At 42.4% G+C, this 27,697-nt stretch overlaps 1 protein-coding gene and 1 long non-coding RNA gene across 2 annotated transcripts; one reads left to right on the top strand and one right to left on the bottom strand.

The window, feature by feature from the left end:
- Positions 1–1,233: 1,233 nt before the first annotated feature.
- On the bottom strand, positions 1,234–18,867 carry HDDC2 (HD domain containing 2). Its single transcript, XM_036872200.1, has 6 exons — positions 18,739–18,867; positions 17,373–17,494; positions 15,414–15,516; positions 8,893–8,961; positions 4,797–4,935; positions 1,234–1,581 (listed from the first exon to the last, which is right to left on the bottom strand). Exons 1-6 carry the CDS (start codon positions 18,808–18,810, stop codon positions 1,484–1,486), a joined length of 603 nt encoding a protein of 200 aa, XP_036728095.1. The 5' UTR covers positions 18,811–18,867; the 3' UTR covers positions 1,234–1,483.
- A 104-nt stretch (positions 18,868–18,971) lies between these two features.
- On the top strand, positions 18,972–26,875 carry LOC118905351. Its single transcript, XR_005022207.1, has 4 exons — positions 18,972–19,069; positions 22,165–22,217; positions 26,325–26,400; positions 26,523–26,875. It is a non-coding gene; the product is annotated as an uncharacterized LOC118905351 (long non-coding RNA).
- The last annotated feature ends 822 nt before the right edge of the window (positions 26,876–27,697 follow it).

Genomic DNA, 27,697 nt, shown 5'->3' with positions numbered 1-27,697 from the left:
TTACATTTTGTTTTTAAATATATTAGCCCAATAAGGAAGCTTTAGGACTAAGTGTGAACCCTCATTTGGTAGGTAAATGGAAAACTGAGATAATGATTGTGACCAGTATTAAGTCTGACCCAGTAAAGACTTCGAAAGTCTCTGTGTGGATTTATGAAAATTACAGCAGGCAAACAACCCAAATAAAACTCCAGGGCCACAGAGAATCTTCTGGTTATAAATATTTGAACTTTATCAAGGGTTATTTTGTGTGCATGTTTTCATGCCAGGAGAAAAAACTCCAAAACACTGATAGATACAGTTGTTTTCTTCTTAACCATATCTCCAATTAATAACCAGACTTTGCTGACTTTCAACTATTTACTGCTTTTTACATACTGTTGCTGTGATGCAACAGCATTTCAGTGCAGAGAAGCACTGCTCTTTTCAATGCAGATCAGCTCTATGTACACGTTTGTGTTGCTCCTAAAGAGATCATGCACCTTGCTTCCGGCAGATTGGGTATCCATGGATACTGCAAAGAGTTTCCAAAGAAACGGTGCCCAGGATTCTCACCATGCCAGCTTTTTCAGGCCTTCTTCAAATGGAAACTGACATTTGAATTAAAGGGACAGGCATTATGCTCCCACCAAACTACTGAGCAGGTCTGCGTGGATAGCCTCCCTTTCCTCACCATTCAGTGGCTGTGCAACATGTAAAGGCAAGCGGGCAGATTACTTACCCTATGAAAGGGAAATGAGGGGAAGAAGTCGGGTCGGATGTGTTCTCTCCAAAAGGTCCCGTGACCCAGTATAACTCATATATTTCTTGTCTGGTGATAAATATTCTCATAATCAAGGTCTAAAGAATATAAATCAGCCAGGGAAAAACAGAGGAAGAGAAATGCCATTTGAGATCGCATGCCCAGATTTATTTCCCCAAATGACAGAAAGGATTGAGCAGGGGAGGCAGAACCAGTTACCAGGTTTACAAGTCTATGATCAGGGGCCTAAAGCAGATCATAGTGAATTAAAAATCTGGCTGCAGAATCTGAATAAAGCAACATTTCATCTGATGGCAGAATGCATTATGATACTTTTGTCTTTCCTGGATCCTTATCACTAAGCCAGCTGAAGAATCTTCTTAAAAGCAATCATAATTAAATTTTCTATTGTTCAATGAATCTGGCCTTCAGGGAGGTAGGTTATTAACTCAGAATAAGATGACTTAAAATCAGTAATAAATATTCCAAAGTTTAAGGTTTTCAAAATTTATTTATTCAGTTCATAAAAAGCCCCCCACCCTCCAAGTCTTCATCCAGGGCATTTTCAGGACCACACCCTGTTCTGTAGCTTCTTTTACTGTCCAAATTGTATCACGTTTCTTGCTGGAGTCCCAGCAATTGAAAATAAACAGACTCACATCTGGGGAATCAACAGACCAACAGTGGCAAAACACAATACCATGAAACAGAAAAATAAAATGTTTGTTACAGGAGTGCACCTCACGAGTGTGGCTCACTGGCGGCGGCAGCTATATTAGCATTTCTTTCTGCCTCAAGTTCAGAAACAAGCTGGGCTATCTCAGGGTGACTGAATTTTCCTGCAATGCAAGAAGATGGGGAAAAAGATAATGACAAGTGAATACATCAGTTTCTCCAGCTGGATCCTAGGGCTTGTCAGGAGCTCGAGTCTGTGATCTGACCCATACTTCACTCCAACGCAGAGTAAGATTCCAGGTCCTGGAGAGAGGCCAAAGGCAACCACTCGGAGCTTATGCTACGTCACCCCAGCTGCTATCAAGCATGAGGATGAGAATCAGGCAAAGAACTACAGCTCAGGCAGAGCTGGGGAAAACCTCACCAGGCAGCCTCTGAATACCCCTACCAGGAACTGCAGGGAAACTCAGGGAGGATGGAGTCCAGAGAACTGAGAACAATCGCTGTCCATTCTGAATCTGCAATTCGTTGTGGGGAACAATGCACCTACATATATAAAGACTGATAGGAAGACCAGGGGGTCTGGGCTGTCCCAGGACGCAAACATCTACAATGAAACCGGCTAGTCTGTGCTGCCTTCCTGGCTCCTTGGCACCCTCTGGGCTTCTGCCCTGGGCAGCGACCAAGCTCCGAGCTATCTTAGGTGGATGGTGGCTAGCACGTGGGGGGGTTAAACCCACCGTCTCTTCTTCCCTGACTGTCTTCTCTTGCCAGTGCCTTTTGTTGCTTGCTCTTCATTCCACAGTTAACTCTATTCCATTGATTCGCTAGGCTCCATCTCTTCTCTGAATGTCCCCTTCGCTTTCTTGCCCTAACTGACACCTACTCGTCCTGAGGATACAGCTATCTCTGCAGCCCCTCCAGCCGCGGCTGTCTTCTGTCTCATGCAGCTCCTACCACCAGGCCAGGGCCTGTCCTCCACGCTCCTCGTTGCTTCCAGGCCACCCTCTGCCCCACTGTGTAAAAGTCATGCTGTCAGACTTACCATCATTTCACCAAAACTGCTTTTACCAAGGACACCGATCAGCTCCATGTTGCTTAATCTGACGGCTACTCCTGCCCTCTTGAAACACTTTCTTCCCTCGGCTTCTGGGACCCCTAATTTTCTTCCTCCAAACCTATTCTTCCCCCATCTTTCCTGTCTAGTGGGAAGTCCAAAATCCTCAGACTCCTCTCATAAACACCCCATACACAAATCCTGTCGACTCTATACTCAAAATATATCCAGAATCTGACTTCTTACTTTTTCTACCATTACTACCCTGGTCCAAACCAGGGCAAGAAATGGTAAGAAACCATTTCTTACATCATTTACACTGTTTAAGTTTACTAATTTTTTACCAGAAATAGTGCACCAGAGTGGAAAGTGCAGTGAATTTTAATCTCAACTCAGCTGTGGGCACATCACCCTCTTTCCAGGCTCAAGTTTCTTCCTCAATAAAATGTGGAGTTTAAACCAGATGACCCTTCCAGCTCCCATAGTTTTTGATTGTACTAGTATTCTCATGTTTCATTTTCTATTTTTCATTGTGAATGTACCAAAATAGAAGATAACAGTATTAAAATGCAAAGAACAACATAAACATGACATATTTTTATTACCTTATTGGGGAAATATGCTATCTAGTAACCCAATCATTGGTCAAACCTTTTTTGGTAAAGAGTCAGATAGTAAATATTTTAGGTTTTGTGAACTGTTTGGTCTTTGCTGCCAACTACTCAGCTCTGCTGCTGTAGCGTGAAAGCAGTATAGACAACAGAGAAAGACAGAGCGTGGCTGTCTCAGTAAAGCTTTATTGATAGAAACAAGCAGCAGCCAGTGTGGCCCACGGGCTATAGCTGGCTGACCCCTGGTTTACAACATTATTCCACTGAACCAAAGTCAAACATTTTGAGCATCACCTATATCAAGGACAGATCAGACAAAGCTGGTTGGTCTCAGCCCTCAAACAGCTTACGATAGGGCGGGGTGGGCAAGTGGGGTTTTGGAAAGAAACCCAGCGAGGAACATCATTACGGAGAATGCAAGTCAGACTGTGACAACGCTAAGGCAAGCTGCAGACCAAGGGCAGACTGAGCAAAAAGAAGGGAACGCTCAGCTGTGACAGGGAGGATTAGGAGAGGAAACCAGACAGCGGAGTGGTCTTAGCCTGCAGAGCTGTTCAGACGACTTAAAAAGTGTCAGAAGAGGAAAGCCACAAACGTTTAAAAAACAAAGAGGTGACGATACCTATATCTACAAAGGAGGAAAGCACCGAGACATGCAGGATGAACTCATGAGCCTAGCGGGTTAAATGAGGTGGTTATAACAACAGTCCAATACAGAAATAATGAGGGCCTTGTCTAGGGCAGAGGTAGTGGGGCTGGAAAAGAGAGAAGGAAAATCAAATCAACTTCATTACAATGCAAATCATATTTTGAAGCTGGGACTTTCCTCTACTTGATGAGGTCACAAAAGGGTCCAGAGAGGTCCCCCCAAAATCATCGCTAACAGTATTCTCAGGGGAGATGGAGGCTGGGCTGAGCCTGAAGAACTCCCGGGGGCGAGAGATGGAGTTCTACTCCAGGGAGCAACATGAACACCAGCGGTCAGTGCACCTGGTGCCTCACTCCAGAAGCTGAATCACAGTGAAGATGGCTAAGGCTTGTTGCCAGCCATTATTCTAAGCACTTCACATATATCCTCAAATAACCCTATAAAGTAGATTTTGTAATTATCCTCAAGTTAAAAATAAGGAAACGAAGGCCCAGAGCTAGGTTAAGTATTAATTTACTGGAAGTTACATAAATTGTATGTGGCAGAACCAGGATTCAAACCCATGCGGTTTGACTTTAGGCCTGTGCTCTGAAGAGCTATAACGACGACGGTGACTTCAGCTGTTTGGGGTTTTCTCTTCTTAAATCTCTATTTCTACCTCCACCATAACATGGCCTGACATCTATAAAGCACTTACATATTATAATGCATTTGACATACACTATCTCTCTTGAATCTCAAAACCAGCCTATGTCTTAAGTAGGGTATTATGATTTCCATTCTTCAGAGAGGACACAGAGAGGTCAGGAGACTGCCTGGAAGCACACAGCTAGTATGTGTGACTTGAACCTGGTGCACAGACTCCAGGGCGGCAATGCTCTTGTGCACTAGGTCGCCTCATACCATAAATCCGACCATTTGCTTCTCAGATGCTCCATATGAAAGTGTCAGAGGAGGGTAACAACAGTGGGTATATAATATAATGTTATGACTAACATTATATACACTAGGAGTAAACTAAGACAAACTCAAATGATGCTTATTGAAAACAGCATTGCGTACCTGCTGTGGAATTGAAGAAGTCCTGCAGTCTCCCAGGTTTGTTCTCAAGGTCTTCATATTCAGATGCCTGAAGAATCATTTCACATTGGTCCAGCTGCTTCACAAATTTAGCTTCTGCACTAGATTGGGTCTCATATTCCTAAGTAAAGGGACAATTAAAGCCACACGATTAGGGCTGCATGATAGGTTATTCCAGGAAAATTCTCATTCTGGTACCTGAAATCAGAGTCACAGCTAAAAGCACATTCTGTACTGGCCACATTTCTCCACTGCATACAAACCCATCACAGAGACTAGTCACCTGCAATTCCACAGCTTAACAGCGGCGCTGTTATGTGGGAAGGCGGTGCTCACAGCTCGATCTATTCCACCCAATGCCTGCGAGGCCTCATGTGTTCACGTGGACACTTCCAAGCATTTTCCTTCCTGTTTAGTAACCTGTCTTCAGGATCATTATTCTTTAATCCACCTGAGTAGAGCAGGTCTTTTCAACTTCAAGCTAGTATTTCATCTTATGCTTCTCAAATTATTTCCCTCTCCATGTAATGTCGCGTTTCCTTTTCCTTTTGAAGTGAATTTCTAGCTTTCTCATTTAATTTCGGTTACCACTCTACAATGGAAATCTCTGTCCTTGCTTTCCAGATAGGGAGGAGTTAATCAAGTCCCTCCGGGTTATGACTGTTGAGGATACAGCCAGGGTCTGAGAACTCTTCATGCCATGGGTATGTGCATGTGTTGGTGGCAGGGAGGCGGTGAAGGTAGTGGGCGGGGAGTGGCTTTTTTACCTTTCCTCTTCCCTTTGTCCCCTCCCTCCTCAGTGCAGACCAGAAATAAGAGGCAGTCTGCTTCTTAGTGCATGACACATGTCACAAAACCACCAGTCCCAATTAATACTATATAGAACCATTCTTCTATTAAGACCAAAGTATTCCCAACTGATTTCCCTGCCAAGTTCTCATTTGTAATTCCACCCTAGATGTGTTCAGATAATGAACCTGTCATGCTTTCTCAGCAGGGTGATGTGATGTGAATCACTGAAGATTTCTTGGTTTTTATTAGATGCAGCTCCGATTGGGGTTTGCAGAACAACAGAAGGATGAGGATTTCAAGCAGGAAAGAGATACAAGTTCCAGGTTCTCAACATGGAGGACCGAAGGAAAGAGAAAGAGAGGAAAGGAGAGGAAGATCAAAGGTTACCTCCCTCTCCCTTGGGGAAAGATTGGCTCTACATGAAGTATTGACATATATAAAGTTTGTCTTTTATGTGTTCCACTTTCCCACCTCCTAGTGACTCTCCCTCTGGGACCCAGGACCCTCATGTTGCTGTATATCAAACTCCCCACCAAAATACTGCACTTGTACTTCAAAGGATAGAACAGAGAGAGGCTTTTTTAAGGAGTACTTGTTAACCCAACAGTATCTTCAGCTGCATGTTGGGAAACAATCCAAGGGCAGGTGAGTGTGCCAGGCATTCAGCATATGGCAGGGAGCAGCTCTTGCTTTGCCTTGGGATTCAAAGGGTTATTTCTTTAAAGCAAAATGCAGGTGGTAGGGTGGATATCTTTCTGTCATATTTCGAGGAAAAAAATGAAAATGTTTTCCCTTGACTTACTAAAATTTGACTTCACACTTCTATGGTAAAAGATAAATTATAATCAAGGATATTTAATTGCTTTAACTAGATGTGACCCTCTGGGCTGATAGCTATTTACAGTTGTGAATAGCAGTGATTAACATTTCAGAAATCAATCAACTGCCATTTTCTATGTAACCAGTACTAAGTTAAATCAAAATCAGAACATATGGACTGGAGACAGAAAAATAGAGTGTACTATGTGTCAGGCAATATTCTAACTGCTTTACATATATTCATTTGATTGCCATGCAACCCTATAAAATAGGTATACTACTATTAGTACCATTTTATAGATGAGGAAATAGAGACACAGAGAGGTTCAGTAAGTTGCCCAAGATCACATAGCTAGTAAACAGAGGAGCCAGTAATTTGAACCTTAGAAATCTGGTATTGAAGCCAATGTACATGAATCTAAAACATGCTAAGTTAATATGAGAATCTGTGTTCTCTGTTGAATAGTGTTCCCACAAAATATGTCTACCTGTAACGTACGAATGTAACCTTATTTGGAAATAGACTCTTTGCAGATGTAATCAAATTAAGATAAAGTCATAATGGATTAGGATGGACCTTAATCCAATGACCGACATCCTTACGAGAGGGAAATCTGGGCACAGATACAGACACAGGAAGAACATTACCTGACTAAGGAGGCAGAGACTCAAACAACATATTCAGAAGGCAAGGATGTCAAAGCTGGAAGACGCATTCACCAGAAGCTAGGGAGAGGCAAGGAAGGATCCTCCTCCAGAGCCTTCAGGGAGCATGGCCCTGCCTACACCTTGATTTGGACTTCTGGCCTCCAAAACTGTGAGACAATACATTGTTGTTTTAAGCCATCCAAGTTCGTGGTAATTTGTTACAGCAGCCCCTGGAAACCAAGGGTCTCTTACAATTAATAGTAAGTAACTGACACAGTATCATGAATACAAAAGAACTATAAATGCTTGTTCAGTTAATTGACATACAGCATAATGACATAAAGAAAATGCTGAGTTAGGAGGCAGGCTTGTGGCCTTGCTTTGTCACCAGCTAGCTAAGAGACCTTGGGCAAGGCAAAGCTCTTTAGTCTCCAGTCTTCTTATCCATAAAATAAGGGAGTTGGAAACAGGCTTTCTTTCAGCTATAACCGTACAAAACTCTTAACAGATACAGTAAAGAGCCAAAGAGAGAGAATATAGAGATAATTAAAAAATAATGAAGAATATAATAAAGTAGCCACTGCACAATATCAGGGAAAGAGGAAGAAAGAGAGAGAGAATTAGTTTTCTAAGGCTGCTGTAAAAAGTACCACAAACCAGGTGGCTTAAGCAACAGAAATTTATTATCTCCCAGTTCTGGAGGCTGGGAATTGGAAATCAAGGTATTTGCAGGGTTGGTTCCTTCTGAGGGCTGTGAGGGAAGGAACTGCTCCAGGCCTCTGTCCTTGGCTTACAGATGGCCTTCTTCATGCTCACATGGTATTCTTCCAATATGTGTGTCTCTACATCCAAACTCCCCTTTTTTATAAGGACACCAGTCATATTGGAAAAGCACCCCACCCAAATGACCTCATTTAACTTGATGACCTCTGTAAAAATCCTAGCTCCAAATAAGGTCTTATTTGGAGGTACATATGAGTTTTAGGGGGTGAAAGAACAGGTGGAAGGTCAGGTTCAGAAGACAGGAGGAGGGAGCAGGGCTTTGAAGGAAACGTGAAAAGTGAGAGTGAGAGGCAGGGCTACCCAAGCGTAAGGGGTGGGGCTAGAGGCTCAAGCAAGGGAGGGTCAGTGGGGTTGGAGGGAAGTGAGAAACTGCAGTAGGCAGGGGTTTGTTTGTCGTTTTCCCTTCATGGCTGGAAAACAGCACCAGGAGGGGGAGTAGTGGCAGCATAGAGTCTGCTGGGCTCTTTCCGCCCCTTCCCTCCGGCCCACCCGCCTTGGCGGTCCTTGCTCTCTGCAGCATCAGGGAGGGACTGAGCGCCCACAGGGCCCACGTTCCATGCTGGGCTCCCTGGCAGCACCTGGCCTTGACCTCACTCAGCCCTAACACCCCTTAATGGTTTCAGAGATGGACAGCTGACTCAGGGAGGGGAAGGAGCCCAAGGTCAGCAAGTGGTGAGTGAGGTGGGAACCCAGTTCTGAACTACCCCAAAGCCTACGTTCCTTTCAAGGACCAGAGACGGGGGTGGGGGGGTGTGAGGTTGACAGGCTGGAGGATGAGAGCAATGCATCAGGAGATTCAGGGGCTGTGAGTCAGTATCCGTGCCAGGCTTTACGGTGACAAGGGAAATGGAGAAATGGGAAGAAAAATTACTATTAGTCCTGAGAAGTTCCTGCAGCAGCTGGGAGGTGAGAAACTGACACGACCGAAAAAGCAACAAGTTGGAGACAGCTTATTGAGATAGTCTAAGTCAAACGAAACACTGATGAGCCATATAAATTCAGTTACAATAAAAAGCGACCCATCAGATATACTTACTTCCCAGAGTTCGTAGAGCTCTTTTCTGAGACCCTCTGGGAGGAGCTGGGTTAGCTGCTTCATAGCTTCCTGAAATACCAAATCATTATTTTAATCATATTCACATTTATTTAACAACTCATCTACAAATGCCAAATAATGGACTCAAACTCTTACAAATAACTCCCAAAGGGGCAGCAGGATATTGGACAATATTTAGGCTTACAAGGAGGGCAGTTGTGTACATTAAATCAATGTATTTGTTCATATGTATTTATTCACGAGCACTTATTTTGTGACCTACAGCACACCAGACACAAAAAAGGACAATGAGGAGGGTGTGAAATGATTACAGAAATATCAGAAGCGAGGCCAAGGATTTTACATCTTTTTTTTTTTTACATCTTTATTGGAGTACAATTGCTTTACAATGGTGTGTTAGTTTTTGCTTTATAACAAAGTGAACCAGCCATACATACACATATATCCCCATATCCCCTCCCTCTTGCATCTCCCTCCCACCCTCCCTATCCCACCCCTCTAGGCGGTCACAAAGCACTGAGCTGATCTCCCTGTGCTGTGCAGCTGCTTCCCACTAGCTATCTATTTTACATTTGGTAGTGTGTATATGTCCATGCTACTCTCTCACTTCGCCCCAGCTTCCCCTTCCCCCTCCCCGTGTCCTCAAGTCCATTCTCTACATCTGCATCTTTATTCCTGTCCTGCTCCTAGGTTCCTCAGAACCATTTTTTTTTTAGATTCCATGTATATGTGTTAGCATATGGTATTTGTTTTTCTCTTTCTTACTTCACTCTGTATGACAGACTCTAGGTCCATCCACCTCACTACAAATAACTCAAATTCGTTTCTTTTTATGGCTAAGTAATATTCCATTGTATATATATGCCACATCTTCTTTATCCATTCATCTGTTGATGGACACTTAGGTTGCTTCCATGTCCTGGTTATTGTAAACAGTGCTGCAATGAACACTGTGGTACATGACTCTTTTTGAATTATGGTTTTCTCAGGGTATATGCCCAGTAGTGGGATTGCTGGGTCATATGGTAGCTCTATTTTTAGTTTTTTAAGGAATCTCCATACTGTTCTCCATAGTGGCTGTATCAATTTACATTCCCACCAACAGTGCAAGAGGGTTCCCTTTTCTCCACACCCTCTCCAACATTTATTGTTTGTAGATTTTGTGATGATGGCCATTCTGACCGGTGTGAGGTGATACCTCATTGTGGTTTTGATTTGCATTTCTCTAATGATTAGTGATGTTGAGCATCCTTTCATGTGTCTGTTGGCAATCTGTATATCTTCTTTGGAGAAATGTCTATTTAGGTCTTCCACCCATTTTTGGATTGGGTTGTTTGTTTTTTTGATATTGAGCTGCATGAGCTGCTTGTATATTTTGGAGATTAATCCTTTGTCAGTTGCTTCATTTGCAAACATTTTCTCCCATTCTGAGGGTTGTCTTTTTGTCTTGTTTATGGTTTCCTTTGCTGTGCAAAAGCTTTGAAGTTTCATTAGGTCCCATTTGCTTATTTTTGTTTTTATTTCCATTACTCTAGGAGGTGGGTCAAAAAGGATCTTGCTGTGATTTATTTCATAGAAGGTTCTGCCTATGTTTTCCTCTAAGAGTTTTATGGATTTTACATCTTGTGGATGAATCGCAAGATGCCCACATGAATTTCAACTATAAGCATACTAGAGTTAAAACAAACCTGAGTGTGGGGAGAATAGGAAAGTATCAGTGAATTACAAATCTCAAAGAAATTTTTTGTATACCATTATGTTCATTTTTTATTGTTAAAATGTTTTTATTGCAAAATGTAAAGCACTACACAAATGGGCAGATATTGTTATTAACATAAAGGAAATTACAAGTAGCATTTCGTAGGCTCACAGACTCACAGGCTGAAAAGAGATGTTAAAGGGTAACGAGGCAAACCATCCAGCAGCATCCCTGGGCACTTCTTATCCTCCCTCCACAAACATGTCCAGTGGTGGGAACCCAGCACCTCAAGAGGTTACCCAAATGGGCTTTAGGCAGCATTGGTAGAAAGTACTTTCTTACATCAAGCTGAAAATTGTCCCTGTAGTCCTTCCACTATGCCTAGCCCCAGCTCTTCTGCCTTCCTCCCTCATAAAAACACAATGTCAAACAGGTGGGCAGTGGCCCAGCTGGGCCAGAATCTCTGCGACCAGTGATTGGTCCAAGGGATAGCCATGTAGCTCAAACCAGCCACTCAGGGACCATCTGCATGAGTTGTCCAGCAGAGGCTGGGAGACAGAAGCCCCGAGTAGAGCCTGGAGAGCCAAAACCCACAGAAAAGCAGAGATGAGAGAGTGGGAGCATGGAGGGTGTGTTCAGTACGTATTTCTAGTCTCCAAGTCCCAGGAGCCCCTCTCATTCCCATCTCTTCCTTCATTTCTATGTTGCTCCAAGATTCTAAAATATCACATTTTGGGGGCATGAGGTCTGCAATCTACTCTCAAATGGCTTCCAATTCCTTCACTATCTTCATCCTATGCCTCTTAATCTGGTCCAGTTCTTCTAACTAGAGCTTAGGCTCTTTGAAAAGAATATGGTTGTAAGAACCACTTTTGGCAAAGTGGGTATATATAAGTGGCAAAGGTCTCACATAAAATCAAATGGTGAGATGGGAAAAAGCAATAAAAATAAAAATGAATATTTGTATATATAATTATTTATTACCGGGAGAAAAAAATGTTATAGAATACAAACACTTCCACAGCAAACCATATTGGCCAGTGTCAACGATCTGCTCTTGTAACTAACATCACCATCTTGAATGGTTTGTAGCATTACAGCAGCCTTAGTGGTATGAAATTTAGGGTATTTTGCACCTGCATTCTCCCTTGTTTCTTTTTCATAAATCTCAGCAAAATACTTGAGAAAATACTTTGCACTTTCAAAAATTAATAGTGTCTTTATAAATAGATCGCTTTTCTCTACACTATTCTAGAAACATAAGTTTGCCCATTGCTTTTGTTTGAAAAGAATGAACTGAATAACATATAGGTACAGAGACATATCAAAATCTAAACTTTTAGAATATGAACATAAAAGTCCTGCTTTGACAAGGGATTACTTTATTTCCTTCAGAGCGATGCACCCAGCACTGAATATAGTGATTGATATGTGGTCTGACCCCAAAACACAGTGGAACCAAAGCTTCCATCATGCCAAATGCTCTATTTCTATAAATGCAGCCCAAGGCTGAGTTGGCTTTTTGGAAATCACATGTGATTACTGACTGATTAATAAACTTCCTGGTGACTAAAATCACCATGTCTTTTAAAAAACAAAACATAGCAAACGAATACGTTTTTGCTCTTTTCCTGAAATTGAGCAATGATTTTCTGGACCTAAACTCATTGATATCATTTGTTATTATACAATCAGAATTGCATTTTGAGACCTCTTAGTTGTTATTCCTTGTTTGGCCGCATATGCCACAGAATCATGCCTACCTTTTCAAATAAGGCACTGAAATCGACTTCATTAAAGTCCAGGACAAATGGCTGAAGATGTCAGACTTTCCCTTCCTGATGGTGAGCCCTGCCACTCCCACTTCTAAACTGAGTTTTGTCTTGTTCACACAGATTTAGAGTGATAATTTCCCTAGCTTCTTCCTGTTAGCAAAGCATGTCAAGAATCTGCCTACAGTTCTGAGCTGAGTGAAGCTTTCAGCAAATGCCTGTCAGTTTTGTGACAAGCACCCAGAAAGCAGTATTCATCACTCACACATCATTGGTGAGGCTGAAGAGTGCAACAGTTAATGACAAACTGTAGATTCTGATGGGCTTTGAAACCCTGCTTGCCATTTACTAGCTGTGGAACCCTGTGCAAGTTACTTCTTTGTCCTTCAGGTTTCTCATCTGTAAAATGGGGTTAATAGTGGTACCCACCTGAAAGGATTGCTGTGAGGATTAAATAGTTAATATATATAAAGTGCTCATTATCTGGCACAGGAAAAGCACTCTGTAAAATGTTCACTGTATTTTTCACTTTCTCCATCTTGCCATGTTTACTCCCATAATAAAGTTTGGTTCTTCCCCTTTTAACCTCTAGTTCTTCAGCAACTTTAACTCTCAGGTACATATATATCATAACTCTGCCTTCTGTTTTAATAAGTTTTCCCTTTGCAAAGGAATATAACCTGCTATTGCTATATTCCAGAGTCAAGCTTCATCCCACTACTTCTTAATGATCCCTACCAGGCATCATTTACCAACTAGGGTTATAATATGAAGTTTATTTTATCCTGTTTAGGAGGGGAGTCAGACTACAAGTATTACTTTTGGCCCCCCTGAATTTTCTCTTCTACACCTTCATTCTCCCTTTCATTTTAATACCTACTCTCCTCCAAGACAATCAGCCTTCCAACTTTATCAAGTATTTTTCCTCCCATTCCTACTTTGTTTTAAAGTCTTTCTGATGCCGTTGGCTAGCCTCTGGGCAAATGATGCTTCCAGGCTTTCAGTATGTGTATTCCACCTCCAGGAGCCAAGAAACCCTCATTTAATTATCTTAAGTTATGGCTCAGACATCCAAATCTTATTCATAAACACCACTTGCATAAAGAATTGTTCACCTCCCAGATCTTTTTCTGTCCCAAATCCTAACTAGCAGAGGAAGAGGCAATGAAGAATCAGCACTCACCAAGCCTTTGGTTTCCTGTCCAAGAACTTGGGGTTCTTTAAGATGCTTCCCCTGTCCCTTCTGATGATGATATTTATTTTCCTGTAAATCAGATGGAGTGGGCAGCAGCCAGGAGGTTTAATGAGGCTGGGCAGGTTTTTCATAGTTGCCTGGATACGGCGTCCAGGAAGAAGCAGCACTCTGAGTGTCAAGTCCCCTCTATGCCCCTCCGGGGGGTGTCACTAGCCAGGACTCAGCTTCTGTCAGGACAGAGGTAGGTTTTCTCTGTCTCCAGTGGTTGGAGATCCTTCCTACTGAATGTTTTTTCTTCAGAAGGTTCTGACTCGCTCCTCTGTGGAGTGAACCTCACATTCCTTGTGTGCCTATACGGGAACGCTATCTTCTTCCTTTGCGTCACTTTAAGGTCTCTGATCACCCTCTGGTACTTCAGTATGTGATTTCTCCTCCACAAGGTATACATTTACCCTTGAATGAAACTATCGTACATCCTGAAACGTGCTATATAATTGAGGAGTCTTTTCCTCCTCTTTTTTCTCTATGTCCTATGTCAATACCCAACATCCTCTGGTTTGGGGCTAACTCCTTTCCGCAACTCAGTATCTTGAGCTAATTGGTTTCTTTTTGTGTTAATCCTGCCAATCAACCTAGGAATTCTTTATTCAGGACAGTCTAGACTCCTGCAAAGAAACATTCCCTTAGCTCCTCCCTTTTTACAGACTGTCATGATGCTCATGTGTTCTGGACCTGTATTTACACTAAGAACACATTCCTTGCACTACTCCCCTTACTAACATAATTTAGGGTGTGCTGGAACTCCTAAACTGAGACTCCTTGTAGATCTTCTTGCCTCTAGAGGGGCAAAAATGCTGTTGGCTACTGAGCTCTAGCCTCTGCCAGCTCCGAGAACAGCTATTTAAGCCCACCTTCCCTGTTAAACCACCTTGATGAAGGATCTGCTGACTTAGACATTTAGGATCAATCTCTCTGGCCTACAGTAAAAGCAGCTTGCAATAATCCCTGAATTGGGAACCAGCCAATCAGCATTTTAAAAAAAAAACCTTCCTGGATTTTCCAGTCTCTGTTTCAAATATGTCTTCCTCTTTGTCCCTGGGCTCTAGTTTAGAGTCCAAATCAGCAGACAATGTTTTATTGATGTTATTCATTTTTCACTAATACAAAATTTTTTTCTTTACTTTTAACCACTAAATTAAAGGACTAATTTAAAATTTACTAAATACTAATTATAATAATGATTATTCTTGGGCTTTATAGAACTTCTCTCCAAAGAGCTTAAACTAGCATGGAGAATTCCTTCAAGTTCCAGCTATTTCCATTGTTCTAATGAAAGCCGTACCAGCTGTACTCTGTGTTCAGGTCCCCTCTATGCCCCTCCATGAGAACTGAAACCAACAAAATGTCCTGTCTCTGTGTTAAACAAGGCTTAGAATAAGCAAAACCAATTCACTGCTTATTCCAAGAAATCCTTACTTCTGGAAGGTAAGATTGTAAACCACCCAAAATAGAGTAAGCACTAACAGCTTGCCCTTCAAGACGCTTGTTAAGACCTTGGCTCACCAGCCCTACCGCCCCAAAGTTATTATGTCCTAAACTCTATGCAATCCCATCTTGTAAGATAGTAGCTCCTCTTGTAAGATGCATCCAAACATCCTCCAGCCCAGGCCCTAAAACTCTATAAATTCCCTCCCTTGAGCCTCCTTTCTGAGACACTACTAAAACTCTGTCAAGGAGGTACTCTCCCTTACTGCAATAGGTCTAATAAACTTAGCTTTGTTTCAGTAGTGGGTTTTTCTGGTGGTCTTTTGTGGAGTCAACAGTCAACACTGACCTCTTCTCGCCTATGTTTTTCTTCTTTGGGGATGTTATCTGCTGGTGCTATGTCCCCAACGATGCATTCTGCCATATCATGAACCAGGGCTAGGCGTACACATCTGACCAGGCAAGAAATGGTGAATAATTACACAGAATTATATTCACTACAGATTCCTTCTCTATACTACTTTGAAGTTACACAATATAGTTTTCTTTCTCCAGACTCATGGAGTATTTTATTTTAATGCAGTATCTTCTAAAGTAATTATATTCTGCCAGCCTGCAACAGTTCTGAATCAAAACTGCTAGTTAATATTCAGCACAGTACATGAGAATACAGGGGAAATTGTTAGCATGAATTTAAAAAAAAAATAGCTGGTTTCTCAAATGTCACTTTAAAAGGTTGATAACTTTAGATTAAAAAGCCAGGAGGTGATCTAGTTATAGCATTTACTTACTGATACAAAATTCAAAAACTATCATTTCCCCAATGTACTAGTCAGATGTCAAAATGAGGCCCTTTATAGAGAAATGGGTAGAGTTGAACAGATCTGAGTTTGCATCCAGCAATCAACAACTATTAGCTGTGTGACCTTTGCCAAGTTACTTAATTTCTTTAAATGATGAGTTTTGCAGCCTTCATTTTTATCATCTGTAAAAAAGGGGTAATAATACTTCATAACTTTGGTATGAAAATTAAATTTGATAATTTATGTTCCTGAAACATGTTGATTATTCAACAAATGATTATAATTATTAGTGATAATGATTAGTGATTAGGATAAACATCATCAAAATAATAAAGGCAGCTCATGAGATAAATGCCCCAGAGGGCCAGTCTGTTTTATGTTCCCACCACCACCAAGGCAGAAGAAGGCCTCACAGCCGTCTCACAGGTGTCCCTGCCTGCAGTTGCTCTCTCATCTAGTTCAAATCTCAGGCTGTTCTTACGTGCCTCTCCATTTGACACCGTGCTCATCTTGTACTATCTGCCAAAAATCTCCTAAATTCTACACCATCTACAGAGTAACAGGGCCCCTGAGACTCCCTAATGGACCTTTGTTTCAATCAATTTGATTCACTTATCAATTCCAAAATATACCTTTACTTTCCTACCATCAGAGATTTGGTTTCTCTGCCCTTCTCTTTATGTGCTGTCTTCTACTTCTCCACCTAATCAACACCTTAGAGGTCAACTCCGATTCTGTCTCCTCCATTAAGACCGCCCAAGAACAGGTGATCTCTCCGGTTAAATTTTCTAACTTAATTTATTTTGTGCTCTGTATGGAATCCACTCTGGGCCTGTGTAATTCATCTGGGTTTTATTTACTATCTTATACTGTATTGCTAGGAAAGTTTGTCCTGCGCTCAAAAAGCATTTTATTTTTTATTTTATTTATTTATTTTGGCTGAGCCAGGTCTTAGTCGCGGCATTCATGCCGGATCTAGTTCCCCACCCAGGGATCAAACTCAGGGCCCTTGCATTGGGCGTGGAGTCTTACCCACTGGACCACCAGGGAAGTCCCTCAAAAAGCATTTTAAACACTTGTTGGTTGACTGAAGGGAGAGAGGATATCTTTCTCAGCTCTTTCCTGCACATACGGTTTCAAAAAGGTCACTTCACAAATAAGTGCTACTATTCAGAAAAGGGGTGAAATAAAGGTATACAGTGTATGGATACAATTTTAGACAAAAGACACTTACCTTCAAGGCCCTGGAAACCCTCACGTCACACTTAAGTTTCCTTGAGACCAAAGCAGGCTCTTTCACTTGCCAGGAGAAAACCCAGAGTACAGTTTACAACAACTGAAGCGATCAGCATATAGTGCCCCTTCCACATCCTGAATCTGTATGGTTTGCCTCAAGTAATTTTTCTTGACATATACATTAAGCAACAAGAATTTGACACAGGCCTCAGTCATGAAGAGTCATGCATACCCACAGACCCTAACCGGCACCAAAGTTCACAGCTTACCGGTCTTTGTTAAGATGTTCATCTTTGGTCACCAGAGCCATAATTGCCATCCTATACATGTGATCTGATACGCTCTCTGGCTTCTGGACATTTCTGTAGACCCAGCCAGTACGTGGGACTCTCTGATAAAAATGAACAGAAAACAATTGATAAAAATAAGTATTTTAACTATCTACGGTGCTCTTCAAGAGAAGTCCAGGGAATAGGGCACAGAAGCTGGGTCATGGTTTCAGTACATATTAAAAAACGCTTAACTAACCTAAATGATCAACTTCTGGAATCAAATAAACCAGTGAGGGCAGAGAATGAGAAAGAGAGAGGGAGGGAGGAATAATTCACAAGTATACAATACATAAGTCCAAAAGTCAAGTTACTCCGTGTTATCGATGTACTGATGTACAGATCATATACAAGTCCTTAAAACATAAGAACAAAACTGTAAAGTATCTTATCTTTCCTAACTATAAGAAGTGGTAAGTTTTACTTCAAACAACTCATTAGACACAAGTAGAAACCGTGGTGAAAGCTCTGAATTTGAACAAGCGACAGACTTCCAAATTCTGAAGCAGAAAGGATAAGGCATTTCTAACTGCTTCATGCTACCCCAGTCATGACTCTTGCTTTTACTCAGATCATGATGTGATCCTGTGAGACTCGGGAGTTTACATTTCTAAAGAATTTTATAAACTGTAGAAACAATGGCATGAAACAGATAATCTGCTTTGAACTTGGAGAAATTCTGCAAAATCATTAACTGGGTGTGGCCAGGGGTGGGCCAGCAGGAGGAGGACCCCTGGGATGTAACTCCAGCGTGTGCTACATAAAATCCTCCGTTTAAAAAAAAAAAAAAAAAAAAGTCTTGTTATTTCTATAAGTAATTGTGAGACAGATTTTAAGCACTCCACTTAAACCCTGCAGGACCAATGGGTTCTGATCTTCCCACTTGGCCGGTTGTGGGGTCGTGAGCCCCAAAAGTACTCGGGGCAGACGCGGGCAGAGGGACCAGCACATCACCGCGCCGGATCCCCTCCAGAAACCTCTTGAAAGGCCGCCTGGGCCGGCCCCATCGGAGCGCCAGGCCGACACAGGGAACAGCGCGGCTCGGACTCCTCCCGGCCTGGGGTCGGTCCTAGCAACCCGGCCACGCAGTCTCCGCCACTTGCTTCCTCCGCCCACGGTCCGGACGCACGACCGCATCCATCCGGAAGGGCTTCCTCTGCCCACCCCACGAGGCCGGGAGAACGAGGAAGGGGGCAGGCCTCGGGCCAGGTGGGGAGCAGGAGCCTCGTCGCCCCGCGGCCGGCCCCGGCCTCTCTCCGCGCAGCCGCGACCCGGGCCCCATGCGGCCCTCCCGGCGCCCGCTCACCTTGAGCTGCCCCACCAGCCGCAGGAACTGCAGCAGGTTCCGGGCCCCGCGGCCCGAGATGGGCGCAGCCATGCGGCTACCGATCCCGACAGGTCTGGGCCGGCAGCGCGACCGCCGCTCGAAGCTCCTCCCCCGAAGCCCCGCCCACTGAAGCTCCTCCCATTCTTCCTCCCTACCCCTCCTTCCCTCTCCTCCTCTCCTTCCTCCTTCTCCATTTCCTCACCCTGGTTTTCTCCGGGCGTTCTTTCCACTCTTTCACCTTCCTGGCCCTAGTGGCTGCCGTTGGGCATCGCACCATCCAAGGCAGAGGCACTGTACTTGGAACATCTAGGTATGCATTACTTGTTTGCTAAACTCCGTTCAACTGAACTCCATCAAACTTTTAAAGGGATTGCGGTTCCTTGGGGAGGGGCAGAGGGGTTGGGGTGTGGAGGAGGTGGAGGAAGGTTATGCCATAATGCACCAAAATCTTGCCTTTTAGCAATTCAACCTCTGACTAGAGGGAGAGATAAGGAGCTCTACTTCAAGGCAAGCAATCTATAAACATTTTAACAGAGGCACAAGGAAAATGCTTTGGAAGGGAGACATTAGTTAGGAGTGACAAAAGTACTGGAAGGTTTGGAGGCTAGCCATAGCTAGAGGACTTTAGAGATTAGTGTAAATGGCTAGGGAGTGAATACAATTCCATGTTGAAATCACAACCCCCTGACACCTCAAGTGCTGAAGAATCCCCAAAAGTTGGTCAGGGCCTGTCTCAACTATCTGTCCTAATTCTATCAACAACCGATGGTACCAGTTTTTAAAGGCACTTACTGACATGCATACTGAAGGACTCAATGAGAGAGGGTAAATGGAAAATAGACTGTATAGGGAGGAAGGAAGTTGGGAGACCAGTTAGGAGTCTATTGAAGTAATTCTTTGGGGAGATGATTTTGGTTTAATCCAGGATTCTAGTAGTGGAGGTGGTGAGATGTTAAATTTGGGGTACAATTTAAAGGTGGGACTAACAGGATTTGTGACAGATTGGACATGGGGTACGAGAGAAAGAGAGGAGTCAAGGATGACTCCATGAATTTTGGCCTGACCAACTGAAAGAATGGAGTTGCTATGTATTGAGCCAGAGAAAACTGCAAGAAGAGTAGGTTGTGGGGAAGGGTAGGAATCAGAAATTTAGTTTAGGACATGTTGAGATACCTATTAGAGATCCTAGTAGAGAGATAAATCAGGAGGTCAGGGGAAAGGTGACAACTTTGTGTCATCAGCACATAAGATGGTTTGTAAAACCAAGCAACTGGATGAGACCACCTGGTGGAAAAGTGTGGATGAAGAAGAAAAGATGTGTGAAGCCTCAGCTCTCAGGCAAACCAACGTTTAGAGTTTGGGAGACCAGAAAGAAGTGGCCAGTGAACTAGGTAGAGGACTAAGACGTGGTTGTGTTCTGGAGGCCAAATGAAGAAAATACTTCAAGAAGGAAGGAATGTGATCGATTAAGTCAACATTGTATCAGATAAAGACAGATTTGACTACTGGATTTAGCAAATTCATTGTCACTACTGACCTTGACAAGAGCAGATTTGGTCTGTTGGGGCAAGCAGAACCCTACCTGGAGATGGTTCCAGAGAGAACAGGAGTGAGAAATGCAACTCATTTAAAATGAGTGGGGCTACTGGAGGAAAGATTTCTTTTTAAGACAGGAGATGTTACAGTATTTTTGTTTACTGATGGAGGTGATCTAATAGAGAGGGAAAATTAATGATGTATTGTAGGAGACAAAGGAGAGAAATACTGGAATGACGGCCTTGAGTAGATAGAAGAGGATACAATCTAGGGTACGAGATGAAAGATTGGTCTTAGGAATATGGAGCATTCATCCATAAAACATGAGGAAGGGAGAATATATGGTGACTAATTAACGACAGTTGTGGTCGTGGGAGATTGTGGAGTTCTCTTCTGATTGCCTCTATTTTCTCACTGAAATAGGAAGTGAAGTCTAGACTGGGTTATGTTGTAGTAATATGCAACCTCTGTATCTGAGGCGTTTAACACGTCAAAGGTTTACTTCTCTCTGATGCTAAATGTCTATTGCTGGGAGATTGGCAAGCCTGTTTGCACTCTACCAGACCGATGGCTTATTTCAAAGCCGTGTTGGCCAACCACTAACATCAGGGGACTTGGAACCCATTTGTTTCCCCAGAAGGGGGTGCCAGTTTAAAGCAATGGGCAAGGAAAACAATTTATATCACTTACTGAGTCAACTAGAAGAAAAGGTGAAATCAGAAGGCTCTCATTAGAGGGATTCATCCCTTGGGTTTAATATACACTTCTGGGGAATATGGAAATCTCCTGAAATTGTGTTGCATTTGAGGGTTTTTCTATTTATCAGATCCTTAAAGAGGTCTGTGACCAGAATGGGGGCAAAATCTGCTGCTATTGAGAAAGCTGCTTCAATATGCAGCTGTGGGGTAGTCCACAAAGCTCTGGTCTTGGTGTTCTAATAAAAAAAAGCTATCACTGCTTAAGCCTCCACTAAGTGAGATATATTGTCACACATCTTTCCTCATTTTAATTCACCCAACATTGCTCCAAGATAATAATCACACATTTCCAAGAGAAAACTGAGTGGCACAGAAGCTGAAGAACTGGCCTGACTTTTCTTTCTTTTTTTTTTTTAACTTTTTATTTTATATTGGAGTATAGTTGATTAACAATGTGATAGTTTCAGGTGTACAGCAAAGTGATTCAGTTATACATATTCATGTATCTATTCTAAGTTTTCATAGCCAGTGAACAGGGCTGCCAGAATTGAAGCTCTGGCCTGTCTTCCTCCAAATCTTCCTTTCCATGACACCCTGCTGCTTCCCAGCTAACTGGCTGTGAGTACCACATCTTATTACTGTGGAAATTAAATGAGATCCTGTGTATAAAATAGATTTCATGTACTGTCATTTAGGTAAAGCATTGGGCAAGAGAACAGATAGCAATGGATTGATCTGAGAAAATTTGCCCAGAAAACATTTATAAAAATACTTTTAGGGCTTCCCTGGTGGCGCAGTGGTTGAGAATCTGCCTGCCAATGCAGGGGACACGGGTTCGAGCCCTGATCTGGGAGGATCCCACATGCCGCAGAGCAACTAGGCCTGTGAGCCACAATTGCTGAGCCTACGCGTCTGGAGCCCGTGCTCTACAACAAGAGAGGCCACGATAGTGAGAGGCCCGCGCACCGCGATGAAGAGTGGCCCCCACTCGCCGCAACTGGAGAAAGCCCTTGCACAGAAACGAAGACCCAACACAGCCATAAATAAATAAATAAATAAATAAATAAACAAACAAACCAAAGTTTAAAAAAAAAAAATACTTTTAGGAACTGATGAAAGAAAAGAGACCATGTCTGACCAAAACCTACTTTCTTTTCTTTTTTTCCTTTAGACACCCAAGGAAGAAATGATGCTTCTGCCTGCTATATCTTCATTGATAAAAAGGTTAATAGTTGGTTTATATCAGCGACTCTCAATCTCGGGGTGACTTTGCCCCGATCATGTGGCAATGTTTGGAGACATGTCTGGTTGTCACGAAGCAGGGGAGTGTGCATCTAAAAGGCAGATGTCAGGGCTGCTAATAAAGTTCCCACAAAGCACACAACAACCTCCCACAACAAAGAATTATCTGGCGCAAATGTCACTAATGTTGCGGTTAAGAAGCTGCAGTCTATAGGTCCAAAATGAAAATGCTTAAAATTAAACTCTTCCTATTGTTGATGAATTATAATTGGCAGAAAATGGATGTTACATTTATATTAAAATGAGTGAGGAAATAAAGTAAACACACAATTTTCACATGTAACCCCTTTTTAAAGTAGTGTAGAAGGGCTCTGGAGGTTGGCCACAGAGACTCTGGAAAGATGAGGGGAATTCGAGGAAGGCTTTGATCAGTTAAGTTACTAGGTTAAGCAGAGCAATTCAGCTCCCCGAAGAAAAATGTAGGATAGTATGTCTGGGAGTGGAGGAATATTACAAAAGGAATATTTGCTCAAGGGAAAGAGATTGGGCTTTGTTCTCTTTTGCCACTTTTCTTGCCGGTGGTGCGGTATTACAGTGCAGCAAAAAAGTCAGAGTGGGCACCAGTCCCCCATAAAACCAGCCATTAACGACAGAGGTAAGGGAGGGCTTTCTGCTCAAATGAGCAGCTGTAGAGTGTACCCTGTCTGTGGTGGCTGAGGGTGGTGGCAGGACATTGCCAAGAAAGATGTGCCTTCTTAACAGTTAACCTTAAGCTGAGCAAGAACAGTTTGGCTCCAAGCTAATTGCCATTAATGGGTGTGTTAGAGTCACCCCTGGACACATCTGGATTACAGAGTGGAGGGGTTCTGCATGTATAAAGACAACATTACTGTTTTGTTTTGTTTTTTGTTTTAAATTATTATCTGAGTTAATAATCCCTTACACCAGTTTTCTGGCAAGCACCCAAATCTTCTCCACTGATGCCCACCTTCAGTGACTAAGGTGTTTCATAATTGTACAAGAATCTTCAGCTGCTCTATCACTCCATCCTTTTCAGATGGAACAGACTGGAACTATTATCCCTCTAGAGTGACTGAAGTTACAGTTTTCCCCTGTCCATCAGCATGCGTCATCAGGAATAGGGCAGGGTTCCAGGTGAATTTCACAGAGGTCCGTGATGCCAGCCACTGTTTTGGGAGCTGCTACACGGTGACCTATCAGGTGTCTTAGACCAGGTAGCAGAATCCTTCTCCGCACACAGAAAAAGAAATGATACTATCATACGTACTCAGCAGTAGCATTTTCCTGTTAAATAAAGAAAAATAGTTACTCCTATAAAACAGCAGCCAAGTTAAGTAATATATAGAATAAATTATATTAAAAGAAAGCCAGAAAACAATTCTGATAATATGCAGCTTTCAACAATTTGGAATTTTTTTTTTCAACTTCTAACTAAAAGAAATGCTATTGTGGGCTTCCCTGGTGGCGCAGTGGTTGAGAATCTGCCTGCTAATGCAGGGGACACGGGTTCGAGCCCTGGTCTGGGAAGATCCCACATGCCGCGGAGCAACTAGGCCCGTGAGCCACAACTACTGAGCCTGCGCGTCTGGAGCCTGTGCTCCGCAACAAGAGAGGCCGCGATAGTGAGAGGCCCGCGCACCGCGATGAAGAGTGGCCCCCGCTTGCCACAACTAAAGAAAGCCCTCGCACAGAAACGAAGACCCAACACAGACAAAAATAAATAAATTAATTAGTTTAATAAATAAATAAATACATTTATTTAAAAAAAAAAAAAAGAAATGCTATTGTTCTAGCACATTCCTAACTGTTAAAGAGTAAACCTATATGTTTTGTAGCAACACCTCAGTTATCCCAGAGGCCAAAATTCTAGTAATCTTATACATCTGGAGTGGCATGGAACCCAGAGGATTAAAGGGGGGGCGCGGGGAATTTTTAAAGTGTGTCTAACAGGAAAAAGAAGACAAACTGAACCAGAGCATCCAGCTTTAAGCCATTGAACCAAAACCTGATTGGATTGGGTCCAAGATGGCACTTAACGGTCTCTTGGTTTAATGTTCAGAAAGAATAGAGATACTTCAGTGCTTTTTAAGAGTCATAAAAGGCAAACCACAGCAACATTCAGGCCAGGAAGTATAGAGGAAGTTTGATGGAAGAGGGAAGAAAACAAGCGAGGGAACAGCAAACAACAAAAGCAGCAAGTGGTGAATATTACAAGTGGTGGCAACGAACATTGACTCTAGGAAAACAATTAGATATAAGGACAGATACTAAAACTGAAGGGTTTGGCCTCACTGAAAGCACAGGACAGGCAGGTGGTCTTGCATGGCGTTGTGAGAGGGTATCAGGAAGTGAGTACAAGGAGTATTTAGATGGCAGTGATGATACCTTTCTTTAAAGAACACCTCATTTGTGCCAGACACTTCACTAGGAGTTCTGCCATATTATTCAAATTTGTACCATCCTTCAGAGTATCATTATCTGCTTTCTGCAGGTGAGGAAACAGGCTCAGAAAGGTTAAATAATTTGCCCAAGATTGTACACCTATTAAGTTGCTGTGTCAGGACTGGAACTTTATAGCACCACAGCTCATGTATTTTCTAGTATCCATACCGCCTCCTAGGACTTTCTAGAATAGCAGTGTGGGAATCCTGGAAGTCATCAAGTTCTCCCGTGTGGGGAGATCATTTCACACAGAGAGAGAGAGGCTGTGTCAGAATATGCCATTATTATGTAAATACTGAAGTGGCTATATTGCCAAGGAATCATATTTCAGAGCTTGGAAGGGGATATGGAACAGAAAGTTTCTTCTAGGTAAAGTGCATCTCAAGCTTTCTCTAGGGACAAATCAGGTTCTGCATGTGTCTTTGGTTCAACTTAATTGAAATGGTAATTTTTGAGCTTACAAATTAGGTCAAGTTTCTTTTCTGGTGGTTGCCCCTGTCATTTCAAAGTGGGACTTGACCTCAGAAGGTGCGAAAATCAAATGACAAACCACGAAGCCACAGAAGAATTCTTTAACTTTTTCGAAGTACATTTCTGAGCTCAGGGAATATTTCTCAGGCAGTTTTGTCATGATGGTGATACTAGACAGAAAGGTTCCTGGGGGTAGACACTCTGTCTGATCCATCTTTTATCTTCAGAACCTAGAACCTAGCACGACATTCCCCTAGATGTGGTGACAAGAAGATGGTGATGGTGGTGGTGGAGGTGTAAAAAGGAGATGCCCTTCAGGGATGGAATCACCTTGCCCAAAGGCCTGAAAATCGTTGAGAGATTTGTAGAATAGCCCAAGTCAGGAGCTCAAAAATATTAATTTAATGAACAAAATCAGTCTATCTGGGAGATGTTTTCCAACTTCTACCAGAAGAGATGCCATTGGTCCAAAAGCCATGGCATTTCTATAAAGCAAGGGCATTCAGGATTGGGACACATGTGTTCCCCTCTCCTTCCATGCCCACGTGAGGCTGGGTGGCAGGGTGTTGGGGAGGAGGCATATCAGACTGCAGGGATGGTCCTTCCTGTCTCTGAGGCCAGGGCCCGTCTAGGGCCAGAGAGACAGCAGCAGCCTCTGTCCTGCTCTAACTTTCTGTTTCTGCCTATTCTCTCTTCATCTGAGCTTTTAAACTGCCTTTAAAACCGGAGCAGCGATAGGCTTGTAGATGCCTTCAGCTGTTTCTAATTCTCTCCCAGGCTCCCTCTCTCCAAATAAATGACACATTGTAGAAGGTGTTTTACAGCCTGACTTGTTAATAGAACCAGACTGCTCTGTAACAAATCCTAACACAGCAGTCAAGGGTAAAAGACAAAATCACAAAATATGTGAGTTAGATAAACAGAGTCATCTGTAAAAGAAGGAGCTGAACCTTCTAATTTTTAAAGTGCCTTCTAATTCTAAAATTCTAAACTTTAAAAAAAGATTTCCTTACAGGTGAAGGGTATGCTGCTTTATACTTGGGCTATTGGATTTTTCTTTCATTGGTGGAGTTAGTTTGTCTTCATAGATCCTACTATGAACAAGTGAATAAATAATATAAAGTTAATCGAATCTGCTTATTTTCTCTTTCCCAGGGACTCGGGACTGAATGTCTGTAGAGCACTGTAAAACTCCTCACTCATCATTGTGTTTAAAAGATTTTAATTTTGAGTAAGTAACTGCAGAATGCACTATCATGATAGATAAAACATTCTTCCTTAAACGTTCATAATTTTATGAACTTAATTTTGATAAACTTATAAAAAAATGAGTATTTTCTTCCTTCTTTGCAGATGGGGAAATGGTGATCAAGGCCACAGCTTAACTTGCAAATGTCAAGAATCTCATCATCCTTTGTTACTTTGTGATTGATTAATATGTTGGATTGCTGACTTGTTGCTAATGAGCTAATTTATAAGCCCAGAGAGGATCTGACTATTAATGTAGAAGTAACAAGCAAATAACAAAGTGCTGCTGAGCAGGTCTGTGAGCACAGCGCTGTCCACAGCCCCACTCAGGATGGGTGAGAGAGAGGAATGCACAAGCGGTACATCCCCACCTCAAAAGAGACAAGAGGAATAAACTGGAGGCTCCTTTGGCAATTATTAGTATTTCCCTACCGCGTACGAAGTCGCTGCATGTAATATTAAGAGACCACCACTAAGTGGCACTGTCTCACCAGTGTTCTCTTTTACGAGCATGATGAAGCCACTGTCACCTTTGGAGGGTGGAATACATTTACTGTCCTGTGTTTGCTGATTTGGTTTTAGCAAAATCTTTCTGCTCTCATCATGCTTCTCTGGCTTTTTCTATATCCTTTCTTCTGTTTTCCTTTCGTTCTTGGGAATCTGGGCCAATGATAGGCATAGAAATGGTGACCACCGTGGTGATAATAATCATATCAGACAACTTAAAGGAGAGAAACACTGATTGTGACCTTTTATTGAAGTCTTCTTATGTGTTAAGGGCTTTCCAGGTATTACTACCAAGATTCGTGAGAACTCTGCAAGGTTGCCTTCGTTTTATGAGCAAAGAAACCAAGGTTCAGAGAATTGAAGCAACCTTCCCAAGGATACCCAACAAGTAGGTGATAAAAGCACAACATGAGTCCAAGTGCATGTAATGTTAAGGCATTAATGATCTTTGGATCATTCATGGAACTTAAACATTGGGTACAGTGAGAAAAACAGGAAGAGGCTAGGCTTCACAAAGTTCATAATCTAAAAGAAGAAATAGGGTAAATGAACCAAGTTATTTATAACAATTTTTAAAACAATGACTTATTTATAAGTTCATAAGGTTTATAAAGGGTCTAAGATTACTGGGACGCTTACTAGGAACAGAGTCAAGAAGACATCCTGAAATCGACTCTTCTCTTGGAGTTGAAATTTTTTGTAAGGGACATGGTTCTGAAGACGAGAGTAGGGAGGGCAGAGTAAAAAGCAGATATTCTTGGATTTATCCCTCA

This window comes from Balaenoptera musculus, chromosome 12 (assembly GCF_009873245.2).
Source record: "Balaenoptera musculus isolate JJ_BM4_2016_0621 chromosome 12, mBalMus1.pri.v3, whole genome shotgun sequence".
In the NCBI taxonomy this organism is placed as follows: Eukaryota; Metazoa; Chordata; class Mammalia; order Artiodactyla; family Balaenopteridae; genus Balaenoptera; species Balaenoptera musculus.
Note: the sequence above shows the minus strand (reverse complement) of the source record. Positions and strands in the feature narration are given on the sequence as shown.

Coding starts and splice junctions, on each gene's coding strand:
- HDDC2 (XM_036872200.1), bottom strand. CDS start 18,810: ATGGCTGCGCCCATCTCGGGCCGCGGGGCCCGGAACCTGCTGCAGTTC. Junction 8,962..15,413: donor AAAAACATAGGCGAGAAGAG/GTCAGTGTTGAC, acceptor TTGGTATTTCAG/GAAGCTATGAAGCAGCTAAC. Junction 1,582..4,796: donor CTTCTTCAATTCCACAGCAG/GTACGCAATGCT, acceptor CTTGCATTGCAG/GAAAATTCAGTCACCCTGAG.